General features: G+C 44.7%; 9 protein-coding genes across 17 annotated transcripts in view; 6 read left to right on the forward strand and 3 right to left on the reverse strand.

Annotated features, from left to right (window-relative positions):
• Nucleotides 1–459: 459 nt before the first annotated feature.
• LOC117900672 (interferon-related developmental regulator 2) lies at nucleotides 460–5,379 on the reverse strand. Its single transcript, XM_034811117.1, has 5 exons — nucleotides 4,535–5,379; nucleotides 2,399–3,083; nucleotides 2,085–2,328; nucleotides 618–845; nucleotides 460–554 (listed from the first exon to the last, which is right to left on the reverse strand). The coding sequence occupies exons 1-5, from the start codon at nucleotides 4,575–4,577 to the stop codon at nucleotides 471–473; spliced, it is 1,284 nt and encodes a 427-aa protein (XP_034667008.1). The 5' UTR covers nucleotides 4,578–5,379; the 3' UTR covers nucleotides 460–470.
• LOC117900673 lies at nucleotides 1,020–2,049 on the forward strand. Its single transcript, XM_034811118.1, has one exon. It carries the CDS (start codon nucleotides 1,086–1,088, stop codon nucleotides 1,947–1,949), a length of 864 nt encoding a protein of 287 aa, XP_034667009.1. The 5' UTR covers nucleotides 1,020–1,085; the 3' UTR covers nucleotides 1,950–2,049.
• Nucleotides 5,380–5,894: 515 nt separating the features above from the next.
• On the forward strand, nucleotides 5,895–8,089 carry LOC117900632 (acyl-CoA-binding domain-containing protein 5). Its single transcript, XM_034811061.1, has 3 exons — nucleotides 5,895–6,237; nucleotides 6,394–7,395; nucleotides 7,760–8,089. The coding sequence occupies exon 2, from the start codon at nucleotides 6,406–6,408 to the stop codon at nucleotides 7,345–7,347; it is 942 nt and encodes a 313-aa protein (XP_034666952.1). The 5' UTR covers nucleotides 5,895–6,237; nucleotides 6,394–6,405; the 3' UTR covers nucleotides 7,348–7,395; nucleotides 7,760–8,089.
• Nucleotides 7,982–8,984, reverse strand: LOC117900633 (peroxiredoxin-6). Its single transcript, XM_034811062.1, has 3 exons — nucleotides 8,643–8,984; nucleotides 8,389–8,581; nucleotides 7,982–8,324 (listed from the first exon to the last, which is right to left on the reverse strand). Exons 1-3 carry the CDS (start codon nucleotides 8,914–8,916, stop codon nucleotides 8,123–8,125), a joined length of 669 nt encoding a protein of 222 aa, XP_034666953.1. The 5' UTR covers nucleotides 8,917–8,984; the 3' UTR covers nucleotides 7,982–8,122.
• Nucleotides 8,985–9,047: 63 nt separating this feature from the next.
• Nucleotides 9,048–9,510, forward strand: LOC117900634 (N-alpha-acetyltransferase 38-A, NatC auxiliary subunit). The gene has a single exon (XM_034811063.1). The coding sequence runs from the start codon at nucleotides 9,129–9,131 to the stop codon at nucleotides 9,492–9,494; it is 366 nt and encodes a 121-aa protein (XP_034666954.1). The 5' UTR covers nucleotides 9,048–9,128; the 3' UTR covers nucleotides 9,495–9,510.
• Nucleotides 9,511–9,654: 144 nt separating this feature from the next.
• Nucleotides 9,655–10,971, forward strand: LOC117900631 (geranylgeranyl transferase type-2 subunit beta). Its single transcript, XM_034811060.1, has 2 exons — nucleotides 9,655–10,388; nucleotides 10,453–10,971. The coding sequence occupies exons 1-2, from the start codon at nucleotides 9,788–9,790 to the stop codon at nucleotides 10,878–10,880; spliced, it is 1,029 nt and encodes a 342-aa protein (XP_034666951.1). The 5' UTR covers nucleotides 9,655–9,787; the 3' UTR covers nucleotides 10,881–10,971.
• Nucleotides 10,972–11,793: 822 nt separating this feature from the next.
• Nucleotides 11,794–16,126, forward strand: LOC117901018 (ectonucleoside triphosphate diphosphohydrolase 5). 3 transcript variants are annotated; one of them, XM_034811618.1, is made up of 4 exons: nucleotides 11,797–12,064; nucleotides 14,366–14,504; nucleotides 14,700–15,832; nucleotides 15,895–16,126. In XM_034811618.1, the coding sequence occupies exons 1-4, from the start codon at nucleotides 12,035–12,037 to the stop codon at nucleotides 15,985–15,987; spliced, it is 1,395 nt and encodes a 464-aa protein (XP_034667509.1). In that variant the 5' UTR covers nucleotides 11,797–12,034; the 3' UTR covers nucleotides 15,988–16,126. The 3 variants fall into 3 exon arrangements, with proteins under 3 accessions (XP_034667508.1, XP_034667509.1, XP_034667510.1); XM_034811619.1 differs by lacking the exon at nucleotides 11,797–12,064 and adding an exon at nucleotides 14,097–14,283; XM_034811617.1 differs by having other exon boundaries at nucleotides 11,794–12,064; nucleotides 14,366–15,832.
• A 1,479-nt stretch (nucleotides 16,127–17,605) lies between these two features.
• On the reverse strand, nucleotides 17,606–20,784 carry LOC117901168 (nardilysin-like). The gene is made up of 4 exons (XM_034811820.1): nucleotides 20,735–20,784; nucleotides 19,064–20,680; nucleotides 18,724–19,008; nucleotides 17,606–18,666 (listed from the first exon to the last, which is right to left on the reverse strand). The coding sequence occupies exons 1-4, from the start codon at nucleotides 20,782–20,784 to the stop codon at nucleotides 17,733–17,735; spliced, it is 2,886 nt and encodes a 961-aa protein (XP_034667711.1). The 3' UTR covers nucleotides 17,606–17,732.
• A 704-nt stretch (nucleotides 20,785–21,488) lies between these two features.
• LOC117902688 (AF4/FMR2 family member lilli) overlaps nucleotides 21,489–22,174 on the forward strand; it is a 91,530-nt gene continuing 90,844 nt past the window's right edge. For all 7 annotated transcript variants that reach the window (XR_004649420.1, XM_034814226.1, XM_034814223.1 and 4 more), the window contains exon 1: nucleotides 21,489–22,082. The gene's annotated coding sequence lies outside the window, so the exon portion shown is untranslated. The remainder of the gene's footprint in view (nucleotides 22,083–22,174) is intronic.

Below are 22,174 nucleotides of genomic sequence, written 5' to 3' on the forward strand. Positions count from 1 at the left end.
TGTATATTTATATGTAGTTTATGTAAGTATATTCCAAGTGTAAATCAAGATCAACAACGTAAGAGGCATGCCACGCATCTGCACCCCGAAAAGGGGGGGAGTCATGCGGCGAGACAATGCTAAATTTTCATGTACATAACAAAAACTAAAGTGCAAAAATTCAGATCGATACACAGGCACTCACACAATTTAATATTGTGTTAATGCTAATATATAATAATAATAATAATGGCCCATTTCTGTGTTTTAGAGTGTTTAGAAATAATCCAATTTTGTTGCATTTGTGTTGATTTTCCAAGAAACATATCCTAAAATTTAGACTTAGTTTCAGCTTTGGCTATGCTAAAATTAGAAACAATTCAACTATCGGGTCGTTGGCTATGGGATTTTGAGAAGGGTTTCGTTTCGTTATGTTTTCTTATGTTTTGAGAGTGTTTCGCTGTTGGGATTTGGTTGGGGTGATTTCAGTTTTAAGTGACGACGGCCGATCGCTTGTCGCGGTTCTTGCCACGCGAAATGGAGCGTGCCTTGAATGCGGCAGCATTCACCAGATGCTAAGGGAATAAAAAACCAAAGTTAGACAGTTCCTCGATATCTGATCAGATCAATCAACTTACGCGCTCCAGCTTGGTTGGCTTGATCTTGGCATTGCCATTGATGCCAGTGTTGGTTGGACGTGCTCCCAGCTCGAAAATGTCGCGTATGAACTCGTTCTCCTGCAGCTGTGAGGTCATGCCAGGGCCCATCACTGTGCACAGGGATGAATACTGATGGTGAATGGACCACGAATCCAGTGTCAAAGACTCCGTACCAAAACGAATGTTGATTTCTGGTGAAATGTCCTCCTGAAATTATAAAAATATTATTTTTAGTAGGCCTGGCATTGAAATTCCAATAAATTTTCTATACTTTAACCAGAAAAACTCTCATTTGGCTCAGTTAAACTTTTAGTTTCGTTGTAAACAGATCAAAATCTATGCTCAGATAAATTTTTGTATTGTAAAAAATTTTATAAAAAAAGTTTACAAAATTCTCAAAATTATTTGTTGAAGCTTTTGCAACATTTTGAAATATTTTACATTAAAATGCTGGTGACCACGTATCAACATGACTACATTCCGCCCAATGCCAAGCGGTACGAGTTCCTAACCCGCGTCCAGGGCTTGGAGGGACAGGCGGGCCCTAAGATCATCGAATGTCAGTGCATCGATGAGGATAAGATCAAGGCGCCAACCGATGCCGGGAAAGACTGCGCGGGCGTGGAGTGGACGGGCATTGCGCCAATGGGTAGACTGGTGGATCCACGACTCATACCCACAACCCTGGCCCAGTATCAAGTGGACAAGATGGCATTCTCTGATGAAACGGACTGCTTCAAGCTGCAGCCGAATCGCTTTCTCAAGATTCTGCGCACTGTCTACCCCGATCTGTACGAGCGATTGAAGGTGATGCCCAAGGAGGAGCTCAGCCGCAGGCTGGAGAAGAATCGCATGTTCACCACGTACCAGATTGACTTCTGTGACATGAAAGAGTATCCCGAGGGCATTTACGAGAGTCTCAAGACCGAGGACGCTGCCTCCAAGTTGAATGCCAACAAGATCCTGACCAACAAGGCGCCCTGCTCCGAGTTCCGCTCAAATGTGATGAACGAACTGGACAGGGAAACCTCCACGGGCTACGAGCTGACGCAGGATGAGTGCGAGAAGACGTACAAGCCGTTCAAGACCTCATTTGCGGACTCGTCGCGCTTCGTTGCCTCGGGCAACAACTCGCACTGGAACGCGGCACCGGCCACGTACAGGAAGGTGCCCGACTTCACCGAATACATGGACTCGATAAGCCGAAATGGCTGTGTGATTATGCGCAACAAGTTGCACGATCACTCCAAGTGTCTGGCCAACTACTGCAAGCACGAGCTCAAGTTTACGTGCAACGACATGAAGCCGTGAATGGCAGGGATTACACCTACTCGCGTGTCCTGTTGGTCTTGTGTCTTCTGCAGTTTGCATTTTTGGTTAAAATAAATGAGAGTAAATCAAAGTTTTCGCTTCTTAGTGGGTTGGTTTTTGGGTCGCTTCACTCACCTCTAGATAACGCAACACATCCCGGAAGGTGGCACGCTGAGCCTTGCGATCGCGCTTGGCACGATACTTGTGCGAATCGGTGGCAAGCTGCTTGACAGCCTCGCTCAGCTCAGCAATATCATCCTCAAGGAAGTCATCATCGTGGGCACGGCCCGATTCCAGTATCAAAGCAATGGTTTCGCCAGCGGCCATGCGTACATCCAAATGTGGTGACTGCAAAAGGCCCAAGAACTTCTTGATCGATCTACAAAGTGAGTGAAAAACAGTTTAGAAAACATTTTTGCTGCATTAATCGCTAGGTTTGATGCACTTACGGGAACATGTTATTTCCGGTGGTCATCAGTGACACGAAATCACCAGGTGGTATGAGCGTGAGGAGCAGACCCCAAGCACTCAAAGCCTCGGCATGCAGAGCACCCGCTTCGGCGGTTACCGACACTGGGGTCTTGTCGTCGCCACGCAGATAGCTGCCTGCGAAAATAGCCTCGAAATATTGCATGAGGCGGACCAGTTCGGCGACATCCTCGCAGCCCAAGAAGCTGAGCAAACCCAAAGCTGAGACGCACTTGGATCTGGCATCGAAACTGATGGATTTGTCCTGCACGGTGGTTAACAGAAACTGATTCATGGCCTTGGAGATGCCCTTGTCGCCGCCCATCTGCAGCACCAGCAGTGGGGCCAGACGTGCGCCCCAAACCTGCTCCTGACCCTTGCCGCGACGAATGCTCTTCTCCACAAAGTCCATCAGCGTCATCTTGCGATCCTCCACGTAATCGGGCATATAGCGATGCATCAGAAGCTCACAGATGGCCTGCAGAGCCTGCACACGGGTCTGGGCCGACTTCTCGGTGGCCTGTTCCAGGGCCTTCTCGAACTTCTCCTCGAAACGCTCGTTGGCCAGGTCGTCGTTGGCCTCCGACGATGCTACCTCTGAGACGTGCGAATAAACGCTCACATTATCAAAGGACTCGTCCTCGGAATTCGAGTCATTGGTGCGGCCTGTTGGAGAGAGGGATAAAATAATTTAATATTTATCTTAAAGTGTCGTAAAACTGTCTTTAAGTGAAGTAAATGATGAAAAAAACGTATTGGCCAGTTCATTTTAAACTGTAAACAAAAATTTCGAAGCGGTAAACAGCGGATCGCATTGCTGCTTGTAAAACTGTTTGAGAAATTTGTTAACCAACAAGTTGGCCAAGAATTTCCGCTTTTTTCTCGCTTTTATTTTCTGTTAGTTTGTACAAACCTTTGTACACAAATGCAAATAGAAATTGAAATTACGTTTTAGTGCCGCACAGCAGCAATGACCTTCAGAGAAACAGTTTTAGAGTCAATGTTGTGCAACAAGTTTTGTTTCATTTTCTTTTCAAAGAAAAAAAACCTGTGTCCACGCGCGCACAACTTTCCCACTGACTGTGCTTGCTGCTGCTGCCGCTATCGGGGACAAGGCAATTTCCGTCTCCGTCTAGCATTTTCCACCTTTCACAAAACTATTTTCAGGCAACAACAAATGCGGTAACAAGAAGAAGAAGAAGGAGGCGGAGAGTGAGAAAACCAGCTGTTGGGCCAAAAAGTGGGTCTGTGTTTGCTTTTGAAAGTTGATTTTAGCTTACGATTAAGAGAGAAAAAAGAGAGCGAGAGTGAGATGTACGTATTGATGTACATACATATGTATGTATATGTACCTGTACATTTTTTATGCCTGCATAAGTAGTTGCATAATTTGTGGGTCACAATGCATCAAGATGTGAAAAAAGTCTTCCGCGTGCTTATTTATAGTGTGAATGGGGAACTAGTACAAGTTCTTGAACAGTTTTGAATGAATTGGGTTAATTGATACTTAGGAATCCATGCCCATAGACGGACTTCCTCGTACGCTCAATTGAACCCAAACAACCCCCAATTCGCCTGAGCAACTGGACCAACTAATGCGCATTTATTGAGGACAAGTTCCCATTCTCTATCTCATGCTCTCCGAGACAGATTATGGCACACCGATAACGGCTGATGGGAAGCACATTCATTTGTATTCTCTTGAACACATGCATACATCGGTGTCGTATTAAGAGTCAATTCTGATAAGCTGGCATTGAATGTACATATGTGTGTGTTTTTGTATTCCGTTTCATTGCTCAGCCAGCTGAGCAGCGCGTGAAAAGCTTTTGGTGCCAGCACAGCAACAAAACAAAAATAATTATTTTAGCGATTGCCAAACAGGTTGTGGACAGCAGAAAAGCTTTTCACACTTTTGGAAGTCAGCTAAAATACATTCATACATATTTGAAGAGTATTTTCGTCGTCGCATGACTAATGCAAAGGTCAGGCCAAAGCAGCTATACAAATGTTACGCCTGCATTTTACTCCTACTACACACTCACACCCATACACACTTGAGCACTCACACTACCAACATACTCTCTCTTTCTTTGTCGTCTGCTTTTGTGACTCACCTTTGCCTTGTGCTCCTCCTGATTTCTTGTTGCGTCTCGGCATATTGTTGATGTTTTTGATTTGGCGTCTCTCACGAATTTTATTTGAAAACGACGACGTTTTCGTTTGATTTGGTCGGCCTGCCTGCTTAGTTTCACACAAACACAAAGGGTACAAAATTCCTTGTAGCCGAGTGTATCCTCTGAGAGAAGTCTACACGACGACACACAAAATGTCTACTCTACACACGCTTTGGCGGCAACGGAACGCACGTGTTCCTTCCGATTTATTGATTTTGTCACAAGAATTTAGGTTATAATTAAATTTAGTTGGCTTTTAGGCTAAAGATCAAGAGATGTTTTGATCAGGACGCAGCTATGCAAAAGCTTTGGTGCTTCCAATTTTTAGCAATCCTACACAATTGTCTTTGGCGGTGTTGTTGTTGCTGCTGCTGCTGCACGCGGCGTTTGGAAATGGTGAACACCAATTGCGGTTGAGGAATGAAGGTCGAAACTGGACGCGATCGTATTTTATTTATACACTTGCGCGGCTGTTGGTGCTCTTCTGGCTGGGCGATACTACAAAAATGTTGTGCTCTGGTTGTCGTTGCAGCAAATTTCATGTTTAATTGCAATGAATACACTCTGCGCTGGCAGCCACTGCCCTGTTCTTTGTGCTATGGTGAAATTCCTCTGCGTTCGCTTTGGGGTTTTTGTAGGTGATATATCAGTTTGTTTTTGTTTTATCTCGCCAGCGTTGTCACGGCACTGGACTTGACGGTTGTAGCTTTCGAAAGCTCCGCGAGCACTCTTGTATTGAAAATAATGCAAATAATTTAAGCACTTGATTACGATTTTTATGAAATTAGTGTGAAATTAGGCAGTGTGACCGCGGTTTTGTTGCGCAAATATACTGTGCGACCCTCAGAAAGATACCGCAAAATACGAACAAATCTATTAAATATAAAGATCAGAGGTGAGATCATAATTTAAACAGATGAACAACTTGAATGAAACCGTGGAAAATTAAGAATTTCCTAATATTTTTATGTGTAACCAAAAAGCGAGAAACATGCTGTGAAAAGCATTGTTCCACAACATTTGGCACGGAGTGCGCAACATTTTGTACCCCTAGAGGGAAGGATGTTAATGTTAATGGTCGTGAAAACTTGTCAATCTTGTGGAGAATCGATTGATAAAGCTGATAAAACTATAGTTTTAGTGCTGAGAATCCTAACTATCTAGTAATATCGAATAGAACATCAAAATCTAGGAAAATTTAAGATTTTCGGTATATTTACAGTATAGTTTTAAAAAGAAAGGGTATAATTCGGTACATTTCCGCGGATCTGTCGGTATATTTGATCGATAACTCTGCGGTCACACTGAGAGAGAGTTTTGTTTAGTTTTTTTTATGATTGCAAACACGAATTAAACGATAACGCCAGTAAAGAGCGTCCAACAAGTCACTTGCAAGTCGATTAGTCGAGGTCGATAAGAACATTGTAAAAAGCTCAAGCCGAAGCTTATCCGGAGAGAGGAGAACGATTGAACTTCAGAACTGAACTCGAACTTTGTCACCGAGTCGGTCGGTCGGGTCTGTCGTCTTCTTAATACGTTTACGAATGGAATGAAAGAGGAGGAATCAATAGCAGAAGACAACACAATAAAACAGATACACTGCCTAACAGGAATTACAACACCGAGATTGCACAAATAATTAGGTAATTTGTAAGCGGCGGCGTCGACATTCTCCATCGAATTCGAACAGCGGAACGGATTGATGGATGATTAATGGGAATTGAACTTGGACCGCATTCTATCTAATCTCCCGTGCATCTATTATTCATGATTTCGAAACTCTCCTCCTTTCTTTGTAGCTGCCCTCAAAGATGGCCGCCATTGGGGAACGTTTCCAAGCTGCCGTCAATGTCATCAAGGGATTGCCCAAGAATGGTCCATACCAGCCAAGCACCAGCATGATGCTGAAGTTCTATGGCCTCTTCAAGCAGGCCACCGAGGGTGCCTGTGACCACAAGAAGCCTGGCTTCTGGGACGTGGTGGGCAAGGCCAAGTGGGACGCCTGGAATGACAATCGACATCTGAGCAAGGAGCAGGCCATGCAGCGTTATGTTGAGAGTCTGCAGGAGATCATCGAGACGATGTCGTTCACAGAGAATGTGCAGAACTTTGTGGGCAGCCTTGATGGCCTGGGAAACATCAATTTGGACGAACTGGAATTGGTTTCACCCGGCATGAGGGAGCTCGCCGAATCGCATCCCAACTCTCCGTTCCATTCGCGCACAAACAGTCCACAGCATGGCAGCAGCTGTAACGGAGCAGCTGAACCAGAGCTGGGGCCACCATTAGCCTCATCGGAGCTGGGCAGCAGCGTGGTGACCAATGGACTGAGCAATGGCTACACAAGTAAAACGGCGCAAAACTACAGCCACAGCGACAGCCACAACTATACGAACAACAGCAGCGTGAACATTGTGGAGCCGTCGGACGATGAATATGACGATCCATATGATCTATCCCACGAGGTCACCCAGGCCATTGCACAGAACACAGATCTGCTGCGACAAATCCAAAGCACAATTACGCGTATGAACAACGATGTGGGCGCCGTGCAGCAGCGTATGCGCAGCGTGGAACAGGCATTGACGGAGCTACGCAATGGCCAAAAGTCGAGAGCAGCGCAACGGCAACAGCCCGCCTGGTGGCCATTCAAGAATATTTCCCCCCTCTGGTTTGCTGTGCTCATCCTGTGGCCCTTCCTTGTGCGACGATTTGGTCGACTGTTGCAGACATCAACCGTCCGCAGACGCTGACGCAAAACGATGTTTAGACTAGAACGTATGGCATGTGGTAGTTAAATTGTGAGTAAACCTTAAAATTGTGTATACAAAGTGCATACAACATTTCCGTCTATAATTGAGATGCTCCGCGGCGAACCCCACTCGGGGCTACGCGAAACCTGTTTTTGGTAGCGCAGCGAAAGCTTTTAACATTTGCATTATGAATTATATTTGCATTTCATTAACATATTCAAGGAAGGAAATGCTTACAAATATCAAAAGCGAAACTCTCCTTTATTTACATTTCGATTCCCGATCTCAAGAGAACTTAATTTGCGTTCACAAAATTCCTGCACATTGCTCTCGCAATAGTCCATTTATTTGCTCTAGAAATTAACCTTATTATCCGTTATATTAATCCGAATTTTCATTGTTTCCCTTTCAGTTACTGTTTTGGTTACGGGCACAAGCTTGGTCTTTGGCTTTCTTCTATCCTCGAAAGTGATGGCTCCATCTATTGTACAGAGTTGGCCTTATTTATAGTTTTACAACCACTGTGGTTGCCTATCCCAGTTGCAATATTTTATACTTTTTTTATATACGTGTATATTTATTTTTGCGACCTTTATTTGGAACACATTCCCATCTAATTTAGTTTTTTAAGACGAACTTTTGGCCTCGACCTCGCACCTGGCGTGAAAGGTTGTAAGCGAGCGAACAATTTATTGTGCATTATTTTTATTATAATTTTTGTATTAAAGTGAATGTTTTAGAACAATTTCTACGTTCGTTTTTGGAATGTTTGTTGCTAGGGCTGTGGCGTGGTGCGCAGATAGCCCTTGCCGGATGGCACCTCAATGGTCTCAATGCCCTTGGGGAAGAGCTGCGGCACATCCTCCGCCTTAACGGTGGGCAGCACCATGCATTTGCCGCCCTGCTGCCAGTCGGCTGGCGTGGCCACGCTCTTGGTTTGGGTCAACTGCAGCGAATCGATAACGCGTAGGATTTCACTTGGGTGCGAACAAATAGGAAATTAGTTTGGCACCTTATGGGGGTCTATCTGCCGCCACTTACTCAAAATTACGTCCCGTGGTAGCGGGATACAAAATGGAAAGACGCAATTTCTTTTTTTCATCAACAATGAACACGGCACGACAGGTCAGTGGAATGCCCTCCGCATTCAGCTCATCCTTGTCCAGCATTGAGAGCTGTTGCGCCAGCACGCGCTTGTCATCAGCAATAATGGGATAGTCAAAAGTTGTCAATTCTGAAAGAAAAATAAACCCAAATGAGACGCAGGCTGCTTGGAGGCAAAAATCGAAACTTACTGCCAAAACTCTTGATGTCTTCAATCCAGCGCTTGTGCGACTCCACGCTGTCACAGGACAGGGCAATGGGCTTTACACCGCGTTTCAGGAACTCTGGAATCAGTGCAGCCACTCGGGCCAGCTCTGTGGTGCAAACCGGCGTAAAGTCGGCTGGATGCGAGAACAGAATGGCCCAGGAATCTTGCATCCAATCGTAAAAGTCTATTTTTCCCACACTTGTCTCGGACTCGAAGTTGGGAAACTGGTCGCCAATATTCAGAGGTGTGCACGACATTTTTGCTGATCAGATTTGATGAATAAGTCAGTGAAATCAAATAAAAACAAACAAAATTGCCGGAAAATTGTTGTCAGCTGCCTGGACCAGTGTGACCGTAGCGATATCAAAGTGAATGCAGCCCTGGACTAGTCACACACACGAACATGCAAGTGAAGTCAAATATTTGATACAAAATTAATTAAATCTACTGTTAAAACTAAGTCTAAAGCATGGAAGATCTCTGCATAAGTGGCCACCAAGTGCAGGTGCAGCCTGTTGCTCCAGCGGAACCCTTTCGCATCACCACCAATGCTCCACACCAAATGAACGATCCCAGCATGACAGCGGGGCGCAAGACGCTGCAGAAATGGTTGGGCCGTGTGCTGCGCATCGTTATAACCGATGGTCGTGTGCTGGTTGGCTTCTTCAACTGCACGGATCGTGATGTCAACATTGTGCTCTCCATGTGCGCCGAGTATCTGGTGGAGGGACAGGAGCCCCGTCTACTGGGCAACGTTATGGTGCCGGGCAAGCACATTGTGTCCATCAGTATTGACGAGGGCGAGCCCGCAGCATCGATTGCGGAAGTGGCGTAGTCAAAAGAAAAGAAACCCCATCTAATGTTAATAAAGAATTTAAATATAAACCAAAAAATTAGCTTATTGTTTTTAATGTTTTAAATATAACAATTCTATCAGCTGTTTCGCCGCGTTGCCAACCATCTCGCAGCTCTTGCAATCAGCTGTTCGTCTGCTTGAAATTTTTGTTATTCCGAACAGAACAGAAATTTTGCCCCAGCCACAGAGAAGCGCAGCCAGCAGCCAATTAATTGAATCAAACGAAACGCGGAATAGAAAACTCATCTCATTCAATTGAGAGCAATCAGGCAATGGATTTCACGACCTTCGTAAAGCCCAGCAACGGGGGATCAGGCGACGCCGATGCGGGCACCAACGAGCTGCAATTCTGGAAGCATGTGAAGTACATTGAGAATCATGGGAAGCAGGAGGATGACTACGAGTACTGCATGACCGAATTTCTGCGCATGTCGGGCATCTACTGGGGCGTCACGGCACTGGACATAATGGGCCAGCTGGATCGTCTGGAGAGGAAGCACATTATCGACTTTGTCAAGCGTTGTCAGTGTGCCACGACGGGTGGATTTGCACCCTGCGAGGGTCACGATCCGCACATGCTGTACACGCTGTCCGCGGTGCAAGTACTCTGCACCTACGATGCACTCAATGAGATCGATTGCGAGGCAGTTGTTCGATTCATTGTGGGACTGCAGCAGCCGGACGGCAGCTTCTTTGGCGACAAATGGGGCGAGGTGGACACCAGATTCAGTTTCTGTGCCGTGGCCACACTGACGCTGCTCAAGCGCATGGACCAGACCATTGACATCGAGAAGGCGGTCAAGTTTGTCATGTCCTGCTGCAATCAAACGGATGGAGGGTTCGGGTCCAAGCCCGGCGCCGAGTCCCATGCGGGTGAGTCATGAAGGCAAAATCCTATTTGTCGCGTTCTCATTGGGTCTCTCTCTCCCTCTTGCAGGTCTAATTTATTGTTGCGTGGGTTTCCTTTCGCTCACCCACCGTCTGCACTTGCTGGACGTGGACAAGCTGGGCTGGTGGCTCTGTGAGCGTCAGCTGAGCTCAGGCGGACTCAACGGGCGACCCGAGAAGCTGCCAGACGTTTGCTACTCCTGGTGGGTTCTCTCCTCGCTGACCATTATGGGCCGCCTACACTGGATCAGCTCCGAGAAGCTGCAGCAGTTTATTCTCTCCTGCCAGGATGCAGAGACAGGCGGCTTCTCCGATCGTACGGGCAACATGCCCGACATATTTCACACGCTTTTCGGCATTGGCGGTCTTTCCCTGCTGGGACATTCCGGCCTGAAGGCCATCAATCCAACGCTCTGTATGCCCCAGTACATTGTCGATAGGCTGGACATTGAGCCCCAGCGATTGTCACGACCGTGAAACGATCCCCGAACCCCGAGCGGATTCCCAATTCCCATTTAATTTCCGAAAAAGCAGACCAAATTTCCTCCAAGGAATCGCTTAAACATGATTAACTTTTTTCTGCTTCTCTGCTTTATTTGCATTTACACTTACAGACGGTATTTATCCCCTCGATAGGCTACAATTTATGTATTTTGTATGTTTAATTTCGAAGCACAGTTAAATAAAGACATTATCCTATTAAAGTAGGCCAGATGATCGTTTAATTGTTATTCCGTGTGGAAAAAGGCATCAATCTTTCTATGAACTTAAGAACACAACATTTTAACATTAATTAATATAAAACAGGGTATAAAAAGTCCATACCATCGGTTGACAAGCAACAAGTAGTCAAATACGTGAAATTCCCTTCCCACTTACTTTCATTCTGAAGTTTTTTATTTGTACCATTTTTGTAAACAACGCAATAAACGGAAGTCATGAAACTAGCCACTATTGTGGAGAATTGTTTCATAAATCGTAAAAAATCATATTTTTAGTTCTGAGAGTCTTTATTAGTTAGTAATATCAAATGGAACATCAAAATCGAGGAATATGATTTAAGACTATTTTGGTATATTTTTTCGATAGTTCCGCTGGAAACTAGGGCTGGGAAAACATCGATAGTGTCCACCAGCCAACTCTTGCCTTGTAATTACACTTACACATCAATCCATTAAATGACATCGCACGACATTATATAATTTGTTAAACTCTTACACATGACCACACTTTTTAATTAAGCATCATATTGTTTAAGCTATAAGAACATTGCCCGCCCTCATCAACAATCATCGATAGCAAAACATATAAACAAATATCGACTGCAACACACAGAACATACCCTTTTCAAGAATATATCGACAGCCCCACTATCAAAAAATGTAAATAAATATAAATATTAAACGCGCGCGTGTCAGAGTCGGTTTTGTCGGTCAAACAGGTCCCTCGCAAGACGCGCTAAACAGATACATACGTACACATGTGCTAGCATTAGTGCGTACTACTCGTCGGCGATCGCAAAGAAAAGTTTTAAGTAATGTGTTAGTATTTCGTGCGACAAAACAATTTCGTTTCGTTTCAAGTATTTACATAATAAAGTACAAAGTAAAGTAAATAACAAATAGTACAACATGACGACCACCGATGTGCGCAAAAGAAAAGTAAGGCCAAAGGTTAAAGGGGTAAAATATAATTAAATTTGTTTCAATGCTTCCCCACCTACACGCACACTGATGAAAAGAACCACTAGAGCGAGAACGAGATTCCTAAAGAAATTTGTTGCTCTTTTGTGACGGAAGTTAAGCGATTCCCTCCCTGCCCACCGTTGCACCCAGAGTTAAATAATTGTTTCAATCAGTTGTGTTTAAAGGGGTGCCAATTTTTTATTTAAAATTCTTATTTACATATTATTTGCCGTAGATTCAATGCCGGCAAAGAGAGAGAGGAGATTTATACATATGTGTGTATGCATGTGTGTAGATATAGTGTGTTAGAGTAGAAAAGCGACATGGAAACAGTGTTAGAGGAGGCTGCCAAACTGGTTAACTTATGAAAAAAAAGATAGATAATAGATAGCTAAAACTAGTCACTAATGTTAATTAGTCTCACATACATGCGCATTCAGCAGATAATGATATATAATATCCTAATTACCTGGACTTTGGGCTTAGGCCGGCCGGTTTTGTTGGTTGCCCAAATGAATTTCTCATTTGCAAGGTCATCTAATTGCTAGAACCAAAAAAACAACACATAAATTGTGTTGGCACTCGATCGACGATAATGCCACCACAATCTGGCTAGACTAGACAACTTTTTCAATTGCTTTCCCCCGAAATCATTGTGTCGGATACATACGAGAGTCAATTGGTTGGGTGATCAGCAGTGCAATAAGCGTGTGGGCGGCGTGGAGAATGAAGCAGCTGCAACGGGACCTGAACAGGTTGCCAGTAAGTGGAGGGGGAACGGAACCCTCGTGCGTTTCGTGCACTGCACAGTGGGTAGGATCGACTTCCGCGTGCTAGCGAGCTGAGAATCTTCATTTCGTGCGTGAATCAGAAAACAAAACAAATGAATTCTATTGATTTTAGATCAGTCTAAAAAGCTAATTTCGCCTATGGGAAATTTTATTCGTAAACCATCTGAAATGTTTGTGCGTGCAATCTGGCAGTTCCAATTTCATGATTAAGTGAGTCCGTGACGAAGAGAACTTTGATTGTATGTCCAATACATACATACATACATATGTAGTACCCATATGCATATCTGGGAACGCTGAATCACTATTAATCGACACAAGAAAGCCCTGCACGTCCCTAGTTATCAGTTGAATTATTGATTACAGTAGCGCTCCACCCACAGACAGATGTGATAAGTTCTCACTGTGAATATTTAATGGCTCTTAGTCTGCATTTCAATGTACAATGTACATATGTATGTACGCGTAATTGCTATGAAATTAAATGAATTTCTAGTACTTGTCGTCAGCCCCCCATTTTGTGCTTGATAAACAGTCACAAAAGTCGCCACAAAGTTTTAGTTACGCGTAATGTTGACTTTATTTCATAGTATTGGCAGTTGGAGTGGGGTGGCGGCTTTGTCGTCACACACTTACCGAAAAACATTTGTTTAAATAATGGTAATTTCATCAGTTTTGTTTGCGTTGCCCCAGGCAACCGTTTTGTATTTAATCAGCCTAATAGATCTGACTGCTGCCCCATTTTAGTTCGTGCCTAGGTATAGTATCTAATCGTGGTCATATCGCTTGAAGGTTGTATGATAAGATGCCCTCTGTACGCTGTACATTGAATATTCTGTAATTTGGCATGACTTTGAACTTTAGCTGGTTGTGGCGGGAGGGCAATTTTGCGCACCACTTAAAGGTTGATGTGAATGATTGCAATATAATTGATTCTGTGCGCTGCACAGAGACATGCATTCTTCAATGAACAATTTATAATTTGTTTAGATACATACATGTATACATATCAAGGGGCTGAAGTGCTACATATAGGGATTACAAATCAGTTTGCTTTGAATTACAAATTTCTAATCGAGTTTCTCGATGAACGTGTCAGTCAGCTGTTGTGTCCAGTTATCGATTGCGCAATCTATGCGGCTGTGCAGCCCTGGCACATGTGAGCAAACGATAAAAGCGGACAAAAAAAAAAAAAAAGACAATTGACATTTTGAAGAGATAACAAATAAAGCAAAATACATATATACGTTGTGGTGTGGTGTGGCGGCCTGCCCCTGCTAATATTTAAAATGGGCAAACACTTGAAATGTGTCTAAGCAGAGTTATGCATAATAATTGTGGCACAACAGCGACGGGCAGCGACAAACGCAACGAAACCGAGCAATGAAATACGAATATAAGCTGGTAGAAAACCATAACTAATCAATAAAATTCGAATTTTTAAACCATTTTTAACCCGACTTAACTTTATTCCCCTTCGTTTTAGCTGGCCACGGATGAGAAACCGTTACAGGGCAACCGGCGGAAAGGCAGCGGCTCTGTCAGCGGCAGTCGCGGTCCCAGCGGCCTCAAGATATCATTTTTGTGCCTGATTGTGTCTGTGGTCCTTCTACTCTTTGTCTTTGGTGTGTATCATTTGTATTTTTGTAACAAAGAACCTCATAAAGTTGTGCTAACAAAACCTTCTGATTTTCCCACTGTCACCGTGGCCTTCTCGCACATCGAACCACATTTTCCGCATGAACCCGTCGTTCCCACTTCAACCACCAACAAACCAAAACGGAAAACAAAAACCGAAACGGAATCTGCTGACGCTGCAGGGTTCGTCTCAGAGAATGCCAGTCCATATCTGGCGCGTCTGGCCTCGAAGTTTGGCTACAGCAAAGTGCAATATGCGGCCATCATTGATGCCGGCTCGACGGGCAGCCGCGTGCTGGCCTACAAGTTTAATCGTAGCTTTATAGACAATAAGCTGGTGCTGTACGAGGAGCTGTTCAAGGAGCGTAAGCCCGGTCTCAGCTCCTTTGCAGACAATCCTGCCGAGGGTGCGCACTCCATCAAGCTGCTGCTGGACGAGGCGCGCGCCTTCATACCCAAGGAGCATTGGTCGTCCACGCCGTTGGTCCTGAAGGCCACCGCTGGACTGCGTTTGCTGCCACAGAGCAAGGCGGAGAACATCCTAAATGCTGTGCGGGATTTGTTTGCCAAGTCCGAGTTCAGCGTGGACATGGATGCCGTCGAGATCATGGACGGCACAGATGAGGGCATCTTCAGCTGGTTCACCGTCAACTTTCTGCTGGGAAGACTCTCGAAAACCAATCAGGCAGCTGCCTTGGACTTGGGCGGCGGCAGCACCCAGGTCACATTCTCGCCCACAGATCCCGAGCAGGTGCCCGTCTACGACAAGTACATGCACGAGGTGGTCACCTCCAGCAAGAAGATCAATGTCTTCACGCACAGCTATCTGGGATTGGGACTGATGGCCGCCCGTCATGCCGTCTTCACGCACGGCCACAAGAAGGAGGATACGCTGCTGGAGAGTGTGTGCGTCAATCCCATAATTGCCAATCGCACTTGGACCTACGGCAATGTCAAGTACAAGGTAAGCGGCAGGGACAACACAAAGTCCAGTACCGCCGAGCAGCCAATTGTGGACTTTGAGGCCTGCCTCGAGCTGGTCAAGAGCAAGGTAATGCCGCTGGTGAAGCCCAAGCCGTTTACGCTCAAACAACATGCGGTGGCTGCCTTCAGCTATTACTTTGAGCGTGCCATTGAGTCGGGTCTGGTGGATCCGCTGGCCGGTGGCGAGACCACTGTCGAGGCGTATAGAAAAAAAGCGCAAGAGATCTGTGCCATACCCAATGACGAGCAGCCATTTATGTGCTTTGATCTGACCTTTATATCGACGCTGCTGCGCGAGGGTTTTGGCCTCAACGATGGCAAGAAAATTAAGGTAACAGTCAGGAAAATTCAGACATTGGTTTATCAGAGATTAAATTTGCTTTTTTCTTGCAGCTTTACAAGAAGATTGATGGTCATGAAATCTCCTGGGCCCTGGGCTGTGCCTACAATGTGCTGACCAGCGATGAAAAATTCAGTAATTCCTAGTGCACCGACCGCTCCATTAGAACGTAGATTAGACGATGACAGAAATACATTTTAAAGCAGATTGTTAGCTGAAATTGTTTATAGAGTGCCTTAGACGTGCATCGAGTATACCACAAACATAACAAAACAAAACAAAACACTAAACGACTCACAAATAGCCTATAAAGTCAGTTAATATTACTATCTTTGTGCTCTGTGCAATATTCATTTCTTTTCTGCCCAAAAGCCCGCACTGTGACTTATAGTTTCAGTTCATAATTCCATTGTTGTGTGATTTCGTCTTGTAATTGTCTGCCATCCACGTTCTTAAATTTATAATCTTTACACTGAATTCCTCATGTACATAAATATTACACACACACACACAATCGATATTCTTATGTATTTACCTAATATGTAAAGCGGCTTAGGTTAGGCCACTACAACGATTAGTGGGAGACATTTTCAACTTGTTTTTCACACACAGGCAACAAATGTTAGTTTAATTAATTATTTTTTTCAAATAAATCAAACAAAATGTTAACTGATCTAAATAATTGCTGTGGTTTTTATATGATTTAAATTCATTTGAATGCGCCACAGGATGGCAGGTTGCGGTCCCTCGTTTTGAATACTTTTCCCCTGCTGTTGTTATATTCAAACGTCCTTTGGTGTTGCTAATTATCCAACTAAATTTACCAGAACGATCCACAACGAAAACTTTAATTTATAACCTCCAAAAGCAACTCTGGTTCATAATATAATAATAAGTTTTAGGAGCCATTTTTCAGGGTTTCAAAACGTTGCATTTTGCACAAATGTACTCGTAAATATGTACATATTTTATTCTTATTTAAACATTCCGCAAACAGATCGACTTTTCTGTATTTGTATGAAAATAATTCAATTCAATTTCGTTGATTACTTCATCGTTTGGCTTATTCAATCGCCCACGAGTCAGTTCCAGTCGGAAGTTCCAGTCCAGCTTCTGTCTCTCCACGAACTCTTGAATGAACTCCTCGACTTTGTGGTTGAATGTTTTGAAATGCTTTATGCATTTATTCTTCTACAGTTTGTCGAATAAAAGTGCGCCTTAAAAACCATTATTGCAGTGCAGTGCAACCCTCTACTGTCGACTGAAACTGCTCCAAGGGAATGAACACAAGAACAGCTTATAAGAGAGAGACAACAGACTGCCTGACGCTAGCTTGTGTCCAGCTGTACAGCTTGCCCAATGGGTTCACATTTATGTCCAGCATGCAGTTTGATTTGTAAGGCTTGAAAGAGAATTGCCGAAGAATATTTACCAACAGTAGATTAAACAGCCAGAATATGCTATGATAAATAACCAGCTGCAGCTGGCCAAGCCCCCAAGATGGCATCAGGGATTATCACTTACATATGCACATGTTCCCCCTCAGCATCCATCCATATGTAAAGATGTGGATTAATGCTCGGAAATTAACTTTTAATATGTTTATTGAATTTAACTCGGATATTTATCCATATTCAAATGGTGATTATGATAATAAATGGATAAATATATGTTCCAAATGAATATTTAATTAAACTCATAAATTCAGCCACAGAATTTTGTGTTCCAAGTGAACCCTTTGGATCCCTTGTTCTGCTTTGGTCAATTGATTAAAAAAAATAATAAAAAAATGTGTGAAAGTTTACGCTTAAAGCTAATAATATTCCATGAAACAGAAATTCCATTGCAGACGTCTCCGACTTGCGTTTGCAAAGCTCATTGCATCCTAGAGCTAGTTCCCGTCCACACAAGGCTCCACCGATAGCTTTTGGTACATCCCAAGACCGCTTTTGAAATCGTTAATGGCATCATCCAACTCCTTGTCTAGTTCTTCCACATTTGGCGTTTCATGCCCAATAAGCTGCACCGACAATTTGCGCAAATTTCTGGCTTTCGTGTCACTTAGGAAGCGCTTAACGTCCGCTTTGGCTAGGCTGCGCATAACATGAGCCTTCTTCTGAGTACGACCAAAGACATAGGTGCCCTGGATGATCTCGTTGAAATTCTCATCCGCCTCGTCCCGCAGAGTGGGGGGCGGGGAAAGGGCCACACGCAAAAGTTGCTCTTTAATGGCGGCATAGCTCCCTTCATCTAACTGATGGAAAAACATGCAACTCTGACGGCGTAATGTCTCCATATGTTTGGCCATTCTATTGGCACTGTGTTCTGGTGCCGAATTGTCTTCAAAGTTCACCGAAAGGTAGTAGCCGAGAATGCCGGCATTGACGTGGATCGAGCCCTCCACTTCTCCCGCTATGAGTTCTTCTGTGTGGAAGTGCGGCGTATTAACGACAATACTTAGGAGATGGAATATGACTTCCACGCGCAAAGAGTTCTCGCCGAATTGGTAGTAATTTGTGACATTCGTGCCCGTGCCTGGGACATCGAAACAGAAGACTTTGCTGCCCCGTGGCAGCTCTACAATGCGATTCTCCACCAGCCGCTGATCCCCAATGGGTTTGCACTTGAGTCGACTGAGCAGAGCATTGAGCACCTTGTGGGCTGCCTGCTCCGTGTAATTGCCCTGAATGAGCGCCTTGATGTACAGCTCCTGCGGTAATTTCTGTGCAAATGTCTGCAGCTCCTCCAGCGTGATGTCATTGAGGGCCTTCTTCAGGTCCTTGGTTGTCCAGGGCTTTTCGCCCAGCACACACTGCAGAATGTTCCTGAGGGCGGAAATGATCATTCAAGATGGAGCAGATATTATGAGATCCCTTTCTTACTTGCTGGCGGTGCGTGGACATTTGATGCGTTCCAAGTAGGTTTCGGCCTGCACCTGAGCCGAGTAGGTGAATAGTCCCTCCACGATGGTGTCGCAAAAACTGGTCATTCCCTCAGCAATGGCCTCCACAATCAGATGAAGCTTTTCATTGTAGCCGCTCACAAATAGCCGCAAACCATTGTCCATGACCAGAAAGCGGCAATTGAGATTTGCCTCTTCGGCGAGATCCAGTTCCTTTTGCACGTGCATCTCCACCATTAAAGCGTACATGTCGCACATGGCAGCACTGCAAAAAATAAACAGAAATCAATAAAGAACATCAAGTGATGAAAATCTCTTACTTCTTAACACTCTCACGCAGCAGCGGCGTGAGGAAAAAGAAGCACAGGTAGGCCTGAGGCTTGCCAAACTTGTCATCCTGTCGGAACCACAGCTCGCAGGTGTTTGTTTTGATCAATCTTTTGGGATATGGCGGCAGCTTGGGCTTGCCCTGCTCGTGCCAGAACATTGTAAAGTCGTGCGCCACAAAGGGATTGGGTTCGGGCAGAAAGAGCTCAGCAATGCGCTGCGTTTGCGATTTTATCCACAGCTTCTTCCACTTTTCGGGCATCGGTTTGCTGCTGTATCGAGTGCCGAACCACTGCTCCTGCTTGTCGTAGACTTTGTCTTGCGAGGTAATCATTAGATTGAACTTAAAACTGTTGAGAATGCCAATCAGTTCGGATAAATGCTGCACGTTCCTGTCGTAGGTGAGCTGCCTGGCGGTGAGTATATACTTGGATGGATAATATTTGCTGCGGAAGACCAACTCATCGACATCATGGTCATAGAGGCGATCTGGCAGACAGAATTCCGCCGCCTGACTCTTCTGCTGATCTTCGTACAACTTTTGCAGGGCACCGTAGGAGCTGCTGGCGAAGATCTGCAAGTAGGCAAAGGTGGCAAGCAGCACCTCATCGATGTGCTTGTAACCCTCGCTGCTGAGGTAAATGTAAACTTTGAACAATCCGTGCATTGAGTGATAATTGAAGTGGTCCTCGTCTGTGCCAGCGCCGAGATGACAGGCCCAGTGGCGGCGATGCAGATAGGCAAAGAGACTGCCCTCTCCCCTGTACGCGATCAGGCGGGAGAGCAACTTATCTGGGTTGCTGTGATAGTACGAGCGCATGCTGGGCAGCACCCAGGTCAGCTCCAACTTGCAACACTTCTGCTCGTCCTCAACGTGGAAGACTTGCTCGTGGAACTCCGAACGGTAGGCGTTGCGATAATCAAACTTGCTCAGATCGGGCGCCCTAATGTCATTGCGGCGCAGCTGGCCAAAGTGGCGTATGACCATGCACTCCAGCACATCGATGGGCAGATGAGCCTTAAGGCACACGTACATGCGATTGGCCGCATAATTGTCGCGCCAGGCAGCGTGCAGCGCTGCGTGCAGGTCTTTGTCGTCGCCGACATTGTCCTTGAGCGATTTCATGTTACCCAAATGGAAGGCGCCATGCGGATAGCCTTCGGTGGCCAGGCTGGCGAGCAGCTGGCTGCGACGATTACAATCATTTTTGGCCACCCGCTGAAACTCAGACTCCACGATAGCGCGTCCACGTTCCATGGTCTCCTGCAGCATCGGGGGATTCTTAAGAGCGATTGCCAAGTAACCCAGACTCGACTCCAAGTGCTGATCGGACACCTTAAACGTGAACTGCGTGTCCTCGCTGTGGAGCGTCGACCAGCACTCGCCGCCGTATTTCTTCACGTGCTCAAAGACGACATTCTGCCCGTCGTCCGGTGTGCTTCCCATGAATACCATATGCTCCAGCATGTGCGCCAGGCCCTGATAATTGCACGGATCGGCGAATGGGCCGTGGTCGACCATCAAGGAGCAGGAGGCAGTTTTGGGATGTGCTCCAACATTGGGTACCGAGACCAGCAAAGCTCGCAGCCCATTGCTCAGCTCAAGAGATCTGCAAGGGTCAACTGCAATTGAGTGTACGAGTGTTTCGAACCATTTCACTTACTTGTATATATCCTCGTCATTCTCCGATTTATCGGGATCCTCCAGATACATTACTTGTTCCGCCGTTCTACAGCGAACTTATTGCTTAATTGCGATCTTAATTTGCGTTGGCTTTAAGCAGATAATTGCAAATTTACGATTATACGTTCCGCCAACAGCAACCTCATGCAAAACCAAGATCCAAGATGGAGAAATGGCGCCAGACAACTTTCAGTGGTGGCCATCTTTTCTAACGACAGTATCGATTGCTCGGAATCATCGATTGGCAGCAAAGCTACCTATTGTATGGAAGAACGTTTTAAGAAATATTTACATAATTGTAAATGATATAAAATAAAATAACTGTTTTAATAATGCATATTAAATTATAAATTATGCGTATACATATACATATGATTGCTTAAAATATGTTACCTGAATGCATTCCCTGAGCACCTAGAAATACCAGCCATCCAACTTTTTAGCACAATGTGATCTCCTGTTCGAAAAGCGGTGAACTGCCACTTTAATTTGCCGCAATCTTAACTTTATCCTCTTATTAATACCAATAATATTTTTTAATATTCTTTTAGTTCAAAACAGCTCAAATCGACTGAATTTTGAGCGCGATGTACTTATCGAATACTCTATGTGGGCACTATCGTACGTACGATATATCGCATTTGGAATATTTAATCCATAGATCATTTCCCAGCACTGACCATAAACTATCGAATAAACAGCTGATTTGCCGAAATATATATATAAATATATATATATGTATCTTCGTGCTCTTTTCTCTGCACCCAACACAAAACACGCAACTAAATTTCGTTAAAAAACAATCAAAAACAATACAAAATGGACTAGTTTCGTATCAAAACCCTTTACTCGGCCGCGTAGTACCCAAGTGAAGTGGATTTTCCCATGGAAATTGTTTTCATAAACATTTTTTCATAAGCGCTGCCTGTGTGCCTCTGCACTGCCTTTGCCTTTGCTTCTGCCTCTGTTCGCACAGCAGAATTACTAGTTGCTGTGTGTGTGCGTGTGCTCGCGTGTGTTTGTGATTTCGCGTACGTTTTTATATGTTAAAAACTAAACTTAATTAAATGTGAAGAAGGGAGGAGAGGAGCGCATCGGCAATCATTGAAAATGCAACATCTGACCGCCAACGAAAGAGCAATAGCAGCAACAACAACAGCCGCAGCAGTAGCAGCAACACCAACACCAACAAATTACTACACATTACTACACTACATTTGTGTCCGTGTGCGTCCGTGCGTGTGTGTTTCTATGTTCGTATTGAATAATGTTTAAACATTTTTGGATTTTGTAGCAGAGAATCGGCCTAGCAATTAATCGAAGAGCAGGTAAGTCATTTATTATGAACAAAGTCAGTGTAAACGAAAAAAAAACAAAAGCAAATGTGTCAAAAGCTCGTCATGACTCTCTCCCGCACTCA

This window comes from Drosophila subobscura, chromosome U (assembly GCF_008121235.1).
Source record: "Drosophila subobscura isolate 14011-0131.10 chromosome U, UCBerk_Dsub_1.0, whole genome shotgun sequence".
NCBI lineage: Eukaryota > Metazoa > Arthropoda > Insecta > Diptera > Drosophilidae > Drosophila > Drosophila subobscura.